At 58.5% G+C, this 14,565-nt stretch overlaps 1 protein-coding gene across 1 annotated transcript in view; it reads left to right on the plus strand.

Moving 5' to 3' along the window:
* The window catches only part of CDH15 (cadherin 15), a 37,412-nt gene that overhangs the window by 17,883 nt on the left and 4,964 nt on the right, over positions 1–14,565 (plus strand). The window contains exons 3-8 of the mRNA XM_073308233.1: positions 2,264–2,419; positions 3,875–4,019; positions 12,250–12,410; positions 12,849–12,977; positions 13,180–13,365; positions 13,793–14,046. Of these exons, the coding sequence (XP_073164334.1) occupies positions 2,264–2,419; positions 3,875–4,019; positions 12,250–12,410; positions 12,849–12,977; positions 13,180–13,365; positions 13,793–14,046 (1,031 nt within the window). The remainder of the gene's footprint in view (positions 1–2,263; positions 2,420–3,874; positions 4,020–12,249; positions 12,411–12,848; positions 12,978–13,179; positions 13,366–13,792; positions 14,047–14,565) is intronic.

The raw sequence follows: 14,565 nt of genomic DNA on the forward strand, positions 1-14,565 counted from the left end.
CCATCCACCATCGCACACACCCATCCACCATCACACACACCCATCCACCATCACACACACCCATCCACCATTACACACACACCCATCCACCATTGCACACACCCATCCACCATCGCACACACCCATCCACCATCACACACACCCATCCACCATCGCACACACCCATCCACCATCACACACCCATCCACCATCACACACACCCATCCACCATTACACACACACCCATCCACCATCACACACACCCATCCACCATTACACACACACCCATCCACCATCACACACACCCATCCACCATCACACACACCCATCCACCATCGCCCACACCCATCCACCATCACACACACCCATCCACCATCGCCCACACCCATCCACCATCACACACACCCATCCACCATTACACACACACCCATCCACCATTACACACACACCCATCCACCATCACACACACACCCATCCACCATTACACACACACCCATCCACCATCACACACACCCATCCACCATTACACACACACCCATCCACCATTACACACACACCCATCCACCATCACACACACCCATCCACCATTACACACACACCCATCCACCATTGCACACACCCATCCACCATCACACACACCCATCCACCATTACACACACACCCATCCACCATCACACACACCCATCCACCATTACACACACCCATCCACCATCGCACACACCCATCCACCATCACACACACCCATCCACCATCGCACACACCCATCCACCATTACACACACACCCATCCACCATCACACACACCCATCCACCATTACACACACACCCATCCACCATTACACACACACCCATCCACCATCACACACACCCATCCACCATCACACACACCCATCCACCATTACACACACACCCATCCACCATTGCACACACCCATCCACCATCGCACACACCCATCCACCATCACACACACCCATCCACCATCGCACACACCCATCCACCATTACACACACACCCATCCACCATCACACACACCCATCCACCATCACACACACCCATCCACCATCGCACACACCCATCCACCATCACACACACCCATCCACCATCACACACACCCATCCACCATCGCACACACCCATCCACCATCGCACACACCCATCCACCATCACACACACCCATCCACCATCACACACACCCATCCACCATTGCACACACCCATCCACCATCACACACACCCATCCACCATCACACACACCCATCCACCATTGCACACACCCATCCACCATCACACACACCCATCCACCATCGCACACACCCATCCACCATCACACACACCCATCCACCATTACACACACACCCATCCACCATCGCACACACCCATCCACCATCGCACACACCCATCCACCATCACACACACCCATCCACCATTACACACACACCCATCCACCATCACACACACCCATCCACCATTACACACACACCCATCCACCATTACACACACCCATCCACCATCGCACACACCCATCCACCATCGCACACACCCATCCACCATCACACACACCCATCCACCATCGCACACACCCATCCACCATCGCACACACCCATCCACCATCACACACACCCATCCACCATCACACACACCCATCCACCATTGCACACACCCATCCACCATCACACACACCCATCCACCATTACACACACCCATCCACCATCACACACACCCATCCACCATTGCACACACCCATCCACCATTACACCCACCCATCCACCATTACACCCACCCATCCACCATTACACACACACCCATCCACCATCACACACACCCATCCACCATCACACACACACCCATCCACCATCACACACACCCATCCACCATCACACACACCCATCCACCATTACACACACACCCATCCACCATCACACACATACACGTGTCCACCTTCATACACATGCGTGCATGCACAAACCTCCACCATTGCACACATGCACACACACTCATCCACTATTGCATTCCCACTCCTTACCACAATTACACACGCACACACACACTGAGCCACGCCCTCACCAAGCCTGAGCCCACCTTCCGGTGATGTGCTGGGCATCCATGGCTGCTGGTAATGCCTTGCAGCTGCGTGGCTCAGGGGCCAATCCAGGCAGCCACCCACCCCTAGACCTCTTGCTCCCAGGATGGCTGGGCCTGCACTTGTCCCAGGGGGCCAGGCTGGGGATGGGTGCCAGGCAAGAGGTTGCCAGCCCTGTGGGTTTATTTTCACATGTCCCTCTGGCAGATCAAGTCAGATAAGCAGCTGCCTGGGGGTGTCATCTACAGCATCAAGGGGCCAGGTGTGGACGAGGAGCCCCTGGGCATCTTCTCCATCGACAAGTTCAGCGGGAAGGTCTTCCTCAACACCATGCTGGACCGGGAGAAGAACGACCGCTTCCGGGTAAGAGCCCCTCCCTGCGTGCAGCTCGGCCTCCTCTGCTTTTGCTGCTGTGTGACACGCACACCCCCGGCTAGCGGGGGGGAACATAGTGTCTCCTGCTGGGACCCTGGCGTGGGACAGGTGTGAGCTCTCCAGACCCCGCATGCCCTACAGCGCCTCCTGCTGGGAGCCTGGTGTGCGACAGGTGTGAGCTCTCCCGACCCAGCATGCCCAGTCATGCCCTACAGCGCCTCCTGCTGGGAGCCTGGCGTGGGACAGGTGTGAGCTCTCCAGACCCCACATGCCCTACAGCGCCTCCTGCTGGGAGCCTGGCGTGGGACAGGTGTGAGCTCTCCCGACCCCGCATGCCCTACAGCGCCTCCTGCTGGGAGCCTGGCGAGGGACAGGTGTGAGCTCTCCCGACCCCGCATGCCCTACAGCGCCTCCTGCTGGGAGCCTGGCGTGGGACAGGTGTGAGCTCTCCCGACCCCGCATGCCCTACAGCGCCTCCTGCTGGGAGCCTGGCGAGGGACAGGTGTGAGCTCTCCCGACCCAGCATGCCCTACAGCGCCTCCTGCTGGGAGCCTGGCGAGGGACAGGTGTGAGCTCTCCCGACCCAGCATGCCCTACAGCGCCTCCTGCTGGGAGCCTGGCGAGGGACAGGTGTGAGCTCTCCCGACCCAGCATGCCCTACAGCGCCTCCTGCTGGGAGCCTGGCGAGGGACAGGTGTGAGCTCTCCCGACCCAGCATGCCCTACAGCGCCTCCTGCTGGGAGCCTGGCGAGGGACAGGTGTGAGCTCTCCCGACCCAGCATGCCCTACAGCGCCTCCTGCTGGGAGCCTGGCGTGGGACAGGTGTGAGCTCTCCCGACCCAGCATGCCCTACAGCGCCTCCTGCTGGGAGCCTGGCGAGGGACAGGTGTGAGCTCTCCCGACCCAGCATGCCCTACAGCGCCTCCTGCTGGGAGCCTGGCGAGGGACAGGTGTGAGCTCTCCCGACCCAGCATGCCCTACAGCGCCTCCTGCTGGGAGCCTGGCGAGGGACAGGTGTGAGCTCTCCCGACCCAGCATGCCCTACAGCGCCTCCTGCTGGGAGCCTGGCGTGGGACAGGTGTGAGCTCTCCCGACCCAGCATGCCCTACAGCGCCTCCTGCTGGGAGCCTGGCGAGGGACAGGTGTGAGCTCTCCCGACCCAGCATGCCCTACAGCGCCTCCTGCTGGGAGCCTGGCGTGGGACAGGTGTGAGCTCTCCCGACCCAGCATGCCCAGTCATGCCCTACAGCGCCTCCTGCTGGGAGAAGCTGTTTTCTCTACGGCCTCCACTCCAGCACAGTTCCCTACAGTGCCGCCTGCTGGCAGCGGCTGGGACTGGCACAGTCCTGGACCCAGTTAATTGGCAGTGAAGTGTGCTATTGTCCGGTGGCCCGTAAGGAGCCAAGAGCTGCGGCTGATGCCTGTTCTCTGCCCTGTGCCCAGCTGAGGGCCTTTGCCCTAGACCTGGGGGGTGCGACCCTGGAAGACCCCACCGACCTGGAGATTGTTGTGGTGGACCAGAACGACAACCGGCCCCTGTTCCAGCAGGAGATTTTCACTGGGCACGTGGTGGAGGGAGCCGTCCCAGGTGGGTGCCTTTGCTATGAGCCTGCCAGGGCCTGGCATTGCCCAGCACAGATCGAACGCAGAAACATGAGCACATAGCAAAGGAGGAGCACAAAGGAACAGCACCAGCATGTAGGGACATTGGAAAACAGAATCCCAACTACACATACACAGTGATGGGGTCTAAACTAGCTGTTACCGCTCGAGACAGAGATCTTGGAGTCATTGTGGATCGTTCTCTGAAAACATCCACTCAGTGTGCAACGGCTGTCAAAAAAGCAAACAACGTAGGGAATTGTAAAGAAAGGGAAAGATAAAACAGAAAATATCATATTGCCTCTATATAAATCCATGGTCCACCCACATCTTGAATACTGCGTGCAGGTGTGGTGACCCCATCTCAAAAAAGCTTATATTGGAATTGGAAAAGGTTCAGAAAAGGGCAACAAAAATGATTAGGTGTATGGTTCGTCTGCCATATGAGGAGAGCTTAAGACTGGGACTTTTCAGCTTGGAAAAGAGACAACTAAGGGGGGATATGATAGAGGTCTATAAAATCATGACTGGTGTGGAGAAAGTAAATAAGGGAGTGTTGTTTACTCCTTCTCATAACACAAGGACTAGGGGTCACCACATGAAATTAACAGGCAACAGGTTTAAAACAAACAGAAGGAAGTATTTTTTCACACAACACACAGTCAATCTGTGCAACTCCTTGCCAGCAGATGTTGTGAAGGCCAAGGCTATAACAGGGTTCAAAAAAGAACTAGATAAATTCATGGAAGATAGGTCCAGCAATGGCTATTAGCCAGGATGGGCAGGGATGGTGTCCCTAGCCTCTGTTTGCCAGCAGTTGGGAATGGGGCGACAGGGGTGTGCCGATGTGATGCAGCAGGGAGGGGGGAGTGTTGACCTGGGAATGTGCCCTGGGGATGGGAGACCTGAGAGCCTGTCACCTGAGCCAGGACGGGGACGGGGAGGTGACACCTCTGCCCAGGAATGTGAAGACAGGCTGCAGGAGAGAGCTGCTACGAGGGTTTAGTTTCAGTTTGGTGCTGGGTGGAGGAACGCAGGGAACCCCAGGGCTGGGGTCTAAACTCCCTGCTCCCCCAGAAGGACTTGACTGAGGGGTCCTGGGTGTACCCACAAGCTCTCTTTTAGACTGAGTTCCTGTTGTCCAATAAACCTTCTGTTTTACTGGCTGGCTGAGAGTCTCAGTGGATCCCAGGAAGAGGGGTGCAGGCCCCGGACTCCCCCACACTCCGTGACAACTGGTGGCAGAGGTGGGATCTACTGCACCCCGTGAACGGCGCTTCCTGCAGTAAGTGACTGGGGAACAGTAAAACGAAGGGGGATTGACGGGGACCGGGCGTGCTGAAGATTCAGAGAGAGACGGTTTCAGGGGGCGGTTAACCCCTGGGAGTGTGTGACCAGAGAGAAGGACTTTTGCAGTAACAGGGTCCCCCGGGGGATTGCAGCGAGCGGTCCCAGGGGCGGAGGAGTCTGCAGCTCGACCCTGGCAAAGAGGTGGTGACCTCAAGAAGGACTGGCACATGAGGGGTTTTTCCTGGGAACGGTAGAAAGCTGCCCGGCCTGCGAGTGGCCAGCAGGGAGATGTACGCTAAACGCCTTAAGAGCGACCTGGTGGAGCTGTGCAGGCAGAGGGGGCTGCGCATCGGGAGGTCCACCAAGGAACAGCTGATTGCCCAGTTGGAGGAGCGGGATTGCTTGGATGACCCGATCCCTGTCCCGGAGGGAAGCCGCCCGGTGGACGCAGCGGGGGCCGTGGGGCCTGACCAGGCTGGGAGGGGTCAGACTGCTGCCGAGGACATCCCGAGACCCTTCCTACCTATGCCTGGGGGAGGGGTTGGGGGAAGCCCAGCGATTACCGAGGGCACCCTGACCCCAGCAGCCAGCAGGGGATCCTCCCAGCGGAGCTCCCCATCCCTGGAGCAGATACGGCTGGAATGGGAGAGGGAGATGAAAATGAGGGAGCTGGAGGATCATGAAAAACAAGGTCAACATGAGCAGGAGGAGAAGGAGAAACAACGTCAACATGAGCGGGAGGAGAAGGAGAGGGAGCGTCAGGAGAAGGAGAAACAAAGACAGCATGAACTGGAGCTGGCCAGACTGAGGAGCAGTGGGGCCCCAGCTGCGGTGAGTGTGGGGGGACCCACGACTGCAAGGAACTTTGACAAGTGCTTCCTGGCCCAGAGGAAGGAGGGGGAGGACATGGATAGCTTCCTGACGGCCTTTGAGAATGCCTGCGAGATGCACAGGGTTGACCCTGCAGACAGGCTCCAGTTCCTCACTCCCTTACTGGACCCCAAAGCCGTGGAGGGGTACAGTCAAATGACAGGGGCGGAGGCAGGGGACTATGAACTGTTCAAACAGGCCCTGCTCCGTGAGTTTGGGCTGACCCCCGAGATGTACCGGAGAAGGTTCCGGAGTCAGCGTAAAACGCCTGAGGTCACCTACCTACAACTGGTCAACCGGATGCAGGGGTATGCCCGCAAGTGGACAGCTGGGGCCCAAGCTAAAGAGGACCTGCTTGACCTAATCGTACTGGAGCAACTGTATGATCAGTGCCCTTCCGACCTGAGGCTGTGGTTGGTGGACAAAAAGCTCGAGAACCCCCAGCACGCAGGGCAGCTGGCCGACGAGTTCGTGAACAGTCGGTCAGGGAGTAGCCGGGAGGAGTCCCAAAAGAACAGGCCCCCCCCGATGAAGAGAGAGAGTCACCATGGGGCCTCCCAGCGGGGAAATAGGGAGAACCCCCTCCAAAGTGGAACGCCTGGCGTCGGGCCCCTCTGACCCGCTCGAGGGGACCAACGTGACCTGAGCTGCTATCACTGTGGCCAGAGAGGCCACGTACAGACCCAGTGCCCCGGGCTCAGGGACAGACTGAGCAGACCCAACCTACCCAGGGTTAACTGGGTAGGGACTCAGCTGGACGAGGGGCAGACAACCCAGGAAAGGGGGGCTACCAGTTTACCACCTGCGCAGAAGGGAAGAGTACCCCAGGCCAGCTCCGCTAGAGGGCTGGAGGCTCTGGACTCAGGGTGCTCGGTTTACAGGGTGGGCACGGGGTTGTCCTTCCGGAGAGAGTGCCTTGTTCCCCTGGAGGTGGATGGGAGGAAGGTCAATGGATACTGGGATACGGGCGCGGAGGTGATGCTGGCCCGGCCCGAGGTGGTAGCCCCACATCGGGTGGTGCCCAACATCTACCTGACCCTGACAGGGGTGGGCGGGACCCCATTTAAGGTGCCCATGGCAAGGGTACACCTGAAATGGGGGGCCAAGGAGGGCCCCAAGGATGTGGGGGTACACCACCATTTGCCCACTGAAGGTTTGATGGGGGGAGACCTAGAGGACCGGCCAAGCAAGCCCCAGACCGCCCTGGTTGTGACGAGTAGCCAGAGCCGGCGAGGGGCACTGCACCCTGGCCTTGGGGAGGGTACCGCACCGGAGGCACAGGACCCTTCCCTGGTGGGGAGGGAGCGCCGAGGGGCACGGCTCGGAGAGGCTGAGGCCTCAGACCTGGCCACTAAGGGGGAACCGGGCCCCATCCCTTCCCCAGCCGCTGAGTTCCAGGCCGAGTTGAGGAAAGATCCCTCCTTGCGGAAGCGCAGGGACCTGGCTGACCTCAGTGTGGGACGGACCATGAGGAGAGGCTGCCAGGAGAGGTTCCTGTGGGAGAAGGGGTTCCTGTACCGAGAATGGGCTCCCCCAGGGGAAGTAGAGTCCTGTGGGATCAGGAGGCAGCTGGTCGTCCCCCAGAAGTATCGCCGCAAGCTACTGTACCTGGCCCATGACATCCCCCTCGCAGGGCACCAGGGAATCCGGCGCACCCGGCAGAGGTTGCTACAGAACTTTTACTGGCCCGGGGTCTTTACCACCGTCCGGCAGTACTGCCGATCCTGTGACCCCTGTCAGAGGGTGGGGAAGGCCCGGGACAAGGGGAAAGCGGCTTTGAGACCTTTGCCCATCATAGAGGAGCCTTTCCAGAAGGTGGCCATGGACATCGTGGGGCCTCTCAGCAAGACGACCCGGTCGGGGAAGAAATACATTCTGGGGGTGGTAGATTTTGCCACCCGCTACCACGAGGCAGTGCCCTTAGCTTCCATTGAAGCCGACACCGTGGCCGATGCGCTCCTGACCATTTTCAGCCGAGTGGGGTTCCCCAAGGAAGTCTTGACAGACCAAGGCTCCAACTTCATGTCGGCCCTGCTCCGGTGCTTGTGGGAGAAATGTGGGGTCCGGCACAACTGGGCCTCCGCTTATCACCCCCAGTCCAACGGGCTGGTGGAGATGTTCAATGGGACGCTAAAGATGATGCTGAAAACCTTTATGAACCAGCACCCTCAGGCCTGGGACAAGTACTTACCTCACCTGCTGTTCGTGTACAGGGAGGTGCCCCAGGAGTCTACCGGATTTTCGCCTTTCAAACTGTTATATGGCAGGAGGGTGAGGGGCCCCCTGGACCTGATGAGAGACGAGTGGGAGGGGAAGGCCACTCCCAATGGAGAGTCAGGGGTGGAGTATGTCCTGATCTTCCGAGAGAGACTGGCTGAACTCATGGGCCTGGCCAGGGAGAATCTGGCCCGAGCCCAGAGGAAGCAGAAGGTCTGGTATGACCGCACGGCACGGGCCCGTGCCTACGCCACCGGGGATCCGGTGATGGTTCTCATCCCTGTGAGAAAGAACAAACTACACGGCCACCTGGGAGGGCCCTTTCAAGGTTGTCAAGCAGCTCAATGAGGTAAACTCTGTGGTGGAGCTGTCAAACCGGGCGCACCACCGCCGGGTGTACCATGTGAATATGATGAAGCCATATTATGCCAGGGGGAATGTGGTGTTGGCCGTGTGTGGACAGTGGGAGGAGCAGGGAGATGACCCTTTAGTAGATCTATTCCCTGGGACCAGAGCTGGTTCCCCCCTGGAAACAATTCCCCTCTCGGATCAGCTAACCCCTGCCCAGCAAGCTGAGGTCAGGGAGGTGCTGCATCCATACCGATAGCTGTTTTCCAACCAGCCTGGATGCACTAATCTGACTGTCCACTGGGTGCAGACAGGGTCGCACCCGCTGATAAGATGCTCCCCCTTCCGAGTCACAGGAAAAACTGCTCAGGACCTGGAAAGAGAGGTCCGGGACATGCTGGCTTTGGGGGTGATCCAGCCATCGGCCAGCCCTTGGGCCTTGCCTGTGGTGCTGGTCCCCAAAAAGGATGGGTCGGTCCGGTTCTGTGCAGACTATCGGAAGCTCAATGCCATCACTGTATCTGATGCCTACCCCATGCCCAGGCCGGACGAGCTCCTAGACAAGCTGGGAGGAGCTCGGTACCTTACCACCATGGACCTTACAAAGGGCTACTGGAAAGTGTCGCTGGATGCAGATGCCCGGCTGAAATCGGCCTTTATCAGCCCTCTGGTGCTCTATGAGTTCCTGACCCTGCCGTTCAGCCTCAAGGGAGCGCCGGCCACCTTCCAGCGCCTGGTGGACCAGCTACTGAGGGGGATGGAGAGTTTTGCCGTGGCGTATATTGATGACATCTGTGTCTTTAGTCAGACCTGGGAGGACCACGTGTCCCAGGTTAGACAAGTCCTGGACCAACTCCAGGGGGCTGGGCTGACTGTAAAAGCGGAGAAGTGCAAGGTGGGGATAGCTGAAGTATCTTACCTGGGCCATCGGGTGGGGAGCAGCCGCCTAAAGCCAGAACCAGCCAAGGTGGAGGTGATCAGAGACTGGCCCGCTCCCCACACCAAAAAGCAGGTCCAAGCCTTTATTGGGATGGCAGGATACTATCGAAGATTTGTGCCCCACTTTAGCACCATAGCCACCCCCTCACTGAGCTATGCAAGAAGGGGAAGCCAGACAAGGTGGTCTGGACCGAGCAGTGCCAGGAGGCTTTCCAGGCGCTGAAGGAGGCTCTGGGCAGTGGCCCAGTTCTGGCAAACCAAGACTTTGACAAGCCCTTTGTGGTATTCACCGACGCCTCAGACACGGGACTGGGGGCGGTGTTAATGCAGGAGGATGAAAAGGGGGAGAGACACCCCATCGTGTACCTGAGCAAGAAGTTGCTACCCCGGGAGCAACACTACGTGGCCATCGAGAAGGAGTGCCTGGCCCTCAAGTGTGGGCCCTCAAGAAACTAGAGCCCTATCTCTTCGGGCGACACTTCACCATGTGACCACTCTCCCCTGACCTGGCTGCACCAGATGAAAGGAGCCAACGCCAAACTCCTGAGATGGAGCCTGCTCCTGCAGGATTACGACATGGACGTGGTCCACGTGAAGGGAAGTGCCAACCTGATAGTGGATGCGCTGTCCCGGAGAGGGGGCCCCGAACTTCCCCAGGTCACTGGTCAGCGTGACCCCGCTCAGTTCAGTCTCGAAGGGGGGAGAGATGTGAGGATGTGACTCAGCAGGGAGGGGGGAGTGTTGACCTGGGAATGTGCCCTGGGGATGGGAGACCTGAGAGCCTGTCACCTGAGCCAGGAGGAGGAGGGGGAGGTGACACCTCTGCCCAGGAATGTGAAGACAGGCTGCAGGAGAGATCCTGCTGGGGGGGTTTAGTTTCAGTTTGGGGCTGGGTGGAGGAACACAGGGAACCCCAGGGCTGGGGTCTAAGCTCCCTGCTCCCCCAGAAGGACTTGGCTGAGGGGTCCTGGGTGTACCCACAAGCTCTGTTTTGGACTGTGTTCCTGTTGTCCAATAAACCTTCTGTTTTACTGGCTGGCTGAGAGTCTCAGTGAATCCCAGGAAGAGGGGTGCAGGGCCTGGACTCCCCCACACTCCGTGACAAGGGGATGGATCACTTGATGATTCCCTGTTCTGTTCATTCCCTCTAGGGCACCTGGCACTGGGCACTGTTGGAAGACAGGATACTGGATTAGCTGGACCTTTGGTCTGATCCACTATGGCCGTTCTTATGTAGGGACAACATCAGAAAGGCTAAAGCACAAAATGAATTACACCTAGCAAGGGACATAAAAGGCAGTAAGAGGAGGTTCTTTAAAAATATGGTGACAGATACTCAACATAATTAATATTGACAACAAGGCGGGAAGGATCGCAAGCCAAAAGGGGAAAAACAGGTTAAAGAATATTTAGTTAAGTAAGATAAGACCATGTATAGTTGGGATTCTGTTTTCCAATGTGCATCACTTTACATTTATCAACACTGAATTTCATCGGCCATTTTTGTTGCCCCGACGAGGTGTGGGCTTAGGTGAAATTACTGTACGGTGGGTGCACAAGTGGTTGAAAGACCTCATTCAAAGCATAGTTATCAATGGTTCACTGTCAAACTGGGTGGATGTACCTAATGCAGTCCCACACGGGTCTGTCCTGTGTCCAGTACTAGTCAATAGTTTCATTGATGACTTGGGAATGGAGTGGAATAGGCTTATAAAACTTGACGATGACCCCAAGCTGGGAGGAGTTTCAAGCACTTTGGCAGACAGAATTAAAATCAACAAGATGAAATTCAATATAGACAAGTGCAAAGTACTACGTGTAGAAAGGAAAAAAATCAAATGCACAGCTACAAACTGGGGAATACCTGGCCAGGTGGTTGTGCTGCTGAAAGGATCTGGGGGTGAGGGTGAATATGAGTCCACAGTGTGATACATCTGCGGAAAAGGCTAATGTCATTCTGGTGTGTATGAGGAGGAGTGTTGTATGTAAGACATGGGAGGTACCTGTCCCCCTCAGCTGGAGAACTGTGTCCCATTCTGGGTGTCACACTTTAGAAAAGATATGCACAAATTGGAGAGAGTCCAGAGAAGAGCAACAAAAATGATTAAAGGGTCAGAAAACCTGACCTAGGAGGAAAGGTTAAAAACCTGGGTGTGTTTAGACTTGAGAAAAGGAGACTGAGGGGAGACCTGGTAACAGTCTCCAAATATGTTAAGGGCGGTTCTAAAGAGGCCGGGGATCAATTGTTCTCCATGGCCACTGAAGGGAGGAAAGACGTGATGGGCTTAATCTGCAGCAAGAAAGGTTTAGGTGAGATATTAGGAAAAACTTTCTAGCTCTCAGGGTAGTGAGGCTCTGGAATCGGCTTCCAAGGAGGTTGTAGAATCCCCGTCATTGGAGGTTTTTAAGAAGAGGTGGGACAACCTGTCCGGAATGGTCTAGGTTTACTTGGCCCTGCCACCGCGCCAGAGGCTGAACTCGATGACCTCTCGAAGTCCCATCCAGCCCGACATTTCTATGATTCTACACCCTTGGTGTATTTCTGGTCATAGGCACCTATGTGCTGAAGGCAGAAGCCACAGACGCTGACGACCCAGACACAGACAATGCAGCCCTGCGATACTCCATCCTGGAGCAGGGCTCTGCCGGGCTCTTCAGCGTCAACGAGACCACAGGCGAGATCCGCACCGTGCAAGTGGGGCTGGACCGCGAGGTAATGGGCCCCGGGGGGCAGCCAGCGCTGTGGGCTGGGAGTCCCTGCTGCCTGGCTCGGGGGCATGTCTCTGCAGTGGCTGGGGGCCCGCCCAATTGCACTCGATCAGTGTGTGGGTGGCTGGAACCAGAGGGATGGCTTGGCAACCAAAACCAGCGTGCTCTGGCTACCTGTGGGCAGCCCTGACCAAGACTAGCAGAGCCCTGCTGGGCCAGACCCAGGACATGAATAACAGACTGTGCACTGGGGTGCAGATGTGAGCTAACTCAGGCCAATGCGGGGTGGGTTGGGCAGCCCCTGGCTGGGTAACACAGGGCATTGCCCCCCTCCAGGGGTCCAGGGCACTGGGGAATGGGCTGGCCCTGGGCCTGACAGGCAAGTAGCTGGCTGCAGGACAGCAGGCTCCCTGGGTGACCCCGCTGGCTCCTTCCTCCCCAGGTGGTGAGTGTGTATAACCTGACGCTCCAAGTGGCTGACATGTCGGGCGATGGCCTCACCACCACAGCCACAGCCGTGATCTACGTTGACGACATCAACGACAACCCGCCCGAGTTCACCAAGCCGGAGGTAGGGAGCCGGGCCAGCGGCTGGGGGGACGGGGTGCAGGATGCCTGGGGGGCCAGTCTGACTCACTGCATGGCTGCGGGGGGTTCCTGCCCTCTGTAGGCTCTGTGTAGGGGGACAAGGATCCTGGCCCAAGCTGGGGAAGATGCGAACGTGGGCCGTGCCATTGTGCCAGGCCATGAGCGCCCCAGCTGCTCTCTTGCAGTTCTCCATGGAGGTGCTGGAGAACACGAGTGGCGTGGACATCGGCCGGCTCCTGGTGCACGACAAGGACCTGCCCGGCTCCCCCAACTGGCTGGCGCGATTCACCATCCTGGAGGGTGACCCAGACGGGGCCTTTGCCATCCGCACCGACCCCCACACCAATGACGGCATCCTCTCCGTGGTGAAGGTGAGGAGGCAGCGCCCTGGGCCACAGCCTGTCCCTACTCCCAGCCCCAGGGGGCTTGGCCAGCACCCACGCCCCAGCCAGCCCCCTATTCCCTCTAGCCTGGACCCATCTGGAGATGAGTCACTCAGCACAGGGGCCATGCTCTGCCCCTCATTACCAATGGCCACAGGGAGCAGCTAGGCTGTGTCCCAGCCCAGAACCCTGGCTGGAAAGCGGTCCCTGGGTGTGGGGGTCCCACTGGAGAGCGACCCCTGGCCGTGGGGCACCCCACTGGAGAGCAGCTCCTGGGCGTGGGGGTGGGGAGCCCCGCTGGAGAGTGACCCCTGGGCATGGGGGTGGGGAGCCCATGTGCAGACTGACCCCTGGGGTGGCTGGCCTGGGGTTACCTCTTTTCCCCGTGACTAACTCTTGGCCCCTCCACTTTCAGGCCCTGGACCACGAGGGGCGGGACCACTTCACGCTCACCGTCTCTGTCCAGAACCAGAACCAGCTGCACCCGTCGGCCCCCCAGACCACCCGGGCCCTGGCCATGGTGCAGGTGCAGGTTCTGGACGTGAACGAGGCACCCTTCTTCCGCGAGAACCCCCGGCTGGCCAGTGTGGTGGAGGGGGCGCCGCCGGGCACCGAGCTCACCACTTTCAGTGCCAGCGACCCGGACACCCGTCAGCCTCAGGCCCTCAGGTGAGACCCCCCGGGGGGCTCTGACCAGGGGCCAGCGCTGCCTGCCTCCCCAGGAGCCCTGGCAGAGCCCCCAGGAGCAGCCTGGATGCAGTGCCAGGGGCTGGGGAACAGTGGGTGGGAGCTGCACTGGCCAGCGAGGGGCCCCATGGAAATCCCCCGGGGGGAGGTACGAGGATGGGGAACTTGGCCTTTAGCGCCCGTAGAGTGAAGGCGCCAGCCTGGCTGCAGGGGCTGCTGAGGCTGGGGCTTTGCCATGCAGGAGCCTGGGTGGGGAGGCCCCCATCAGACAGGCTGGCAGGGGCTGGGAGATCAGGCTCAGCGCTCTGCCATGCAGGCTTCAACTCCTCTGATGGGGTGTTACTCGCCCATGCTAGGGCACCTCCACCCTTATCCATTTCCTAGGGCTCAGGACACAATCTCCTGCAGGCTTGCGGGGCCATGTACCGGTGAAAGAGCCTTACACAGTAATATCCTTAACGTCTAGGTATTAACAGTTACCGCCCAGAATGCACACGCTAA

Source organism: Lepidochelys kempii, chromosome 12 (genome assembly GCF_965140265.1).
Source record: "Lepidochelys kempii isolate rLepKem1 chromosome 12, rLepKem1.hap2, whole genome shotgun sequence".
NCBI lineage: Eukaryota > Metazoa > Chordata > Testudines > Cheloniidae > Lepidochelys > Lepidochelys kempii.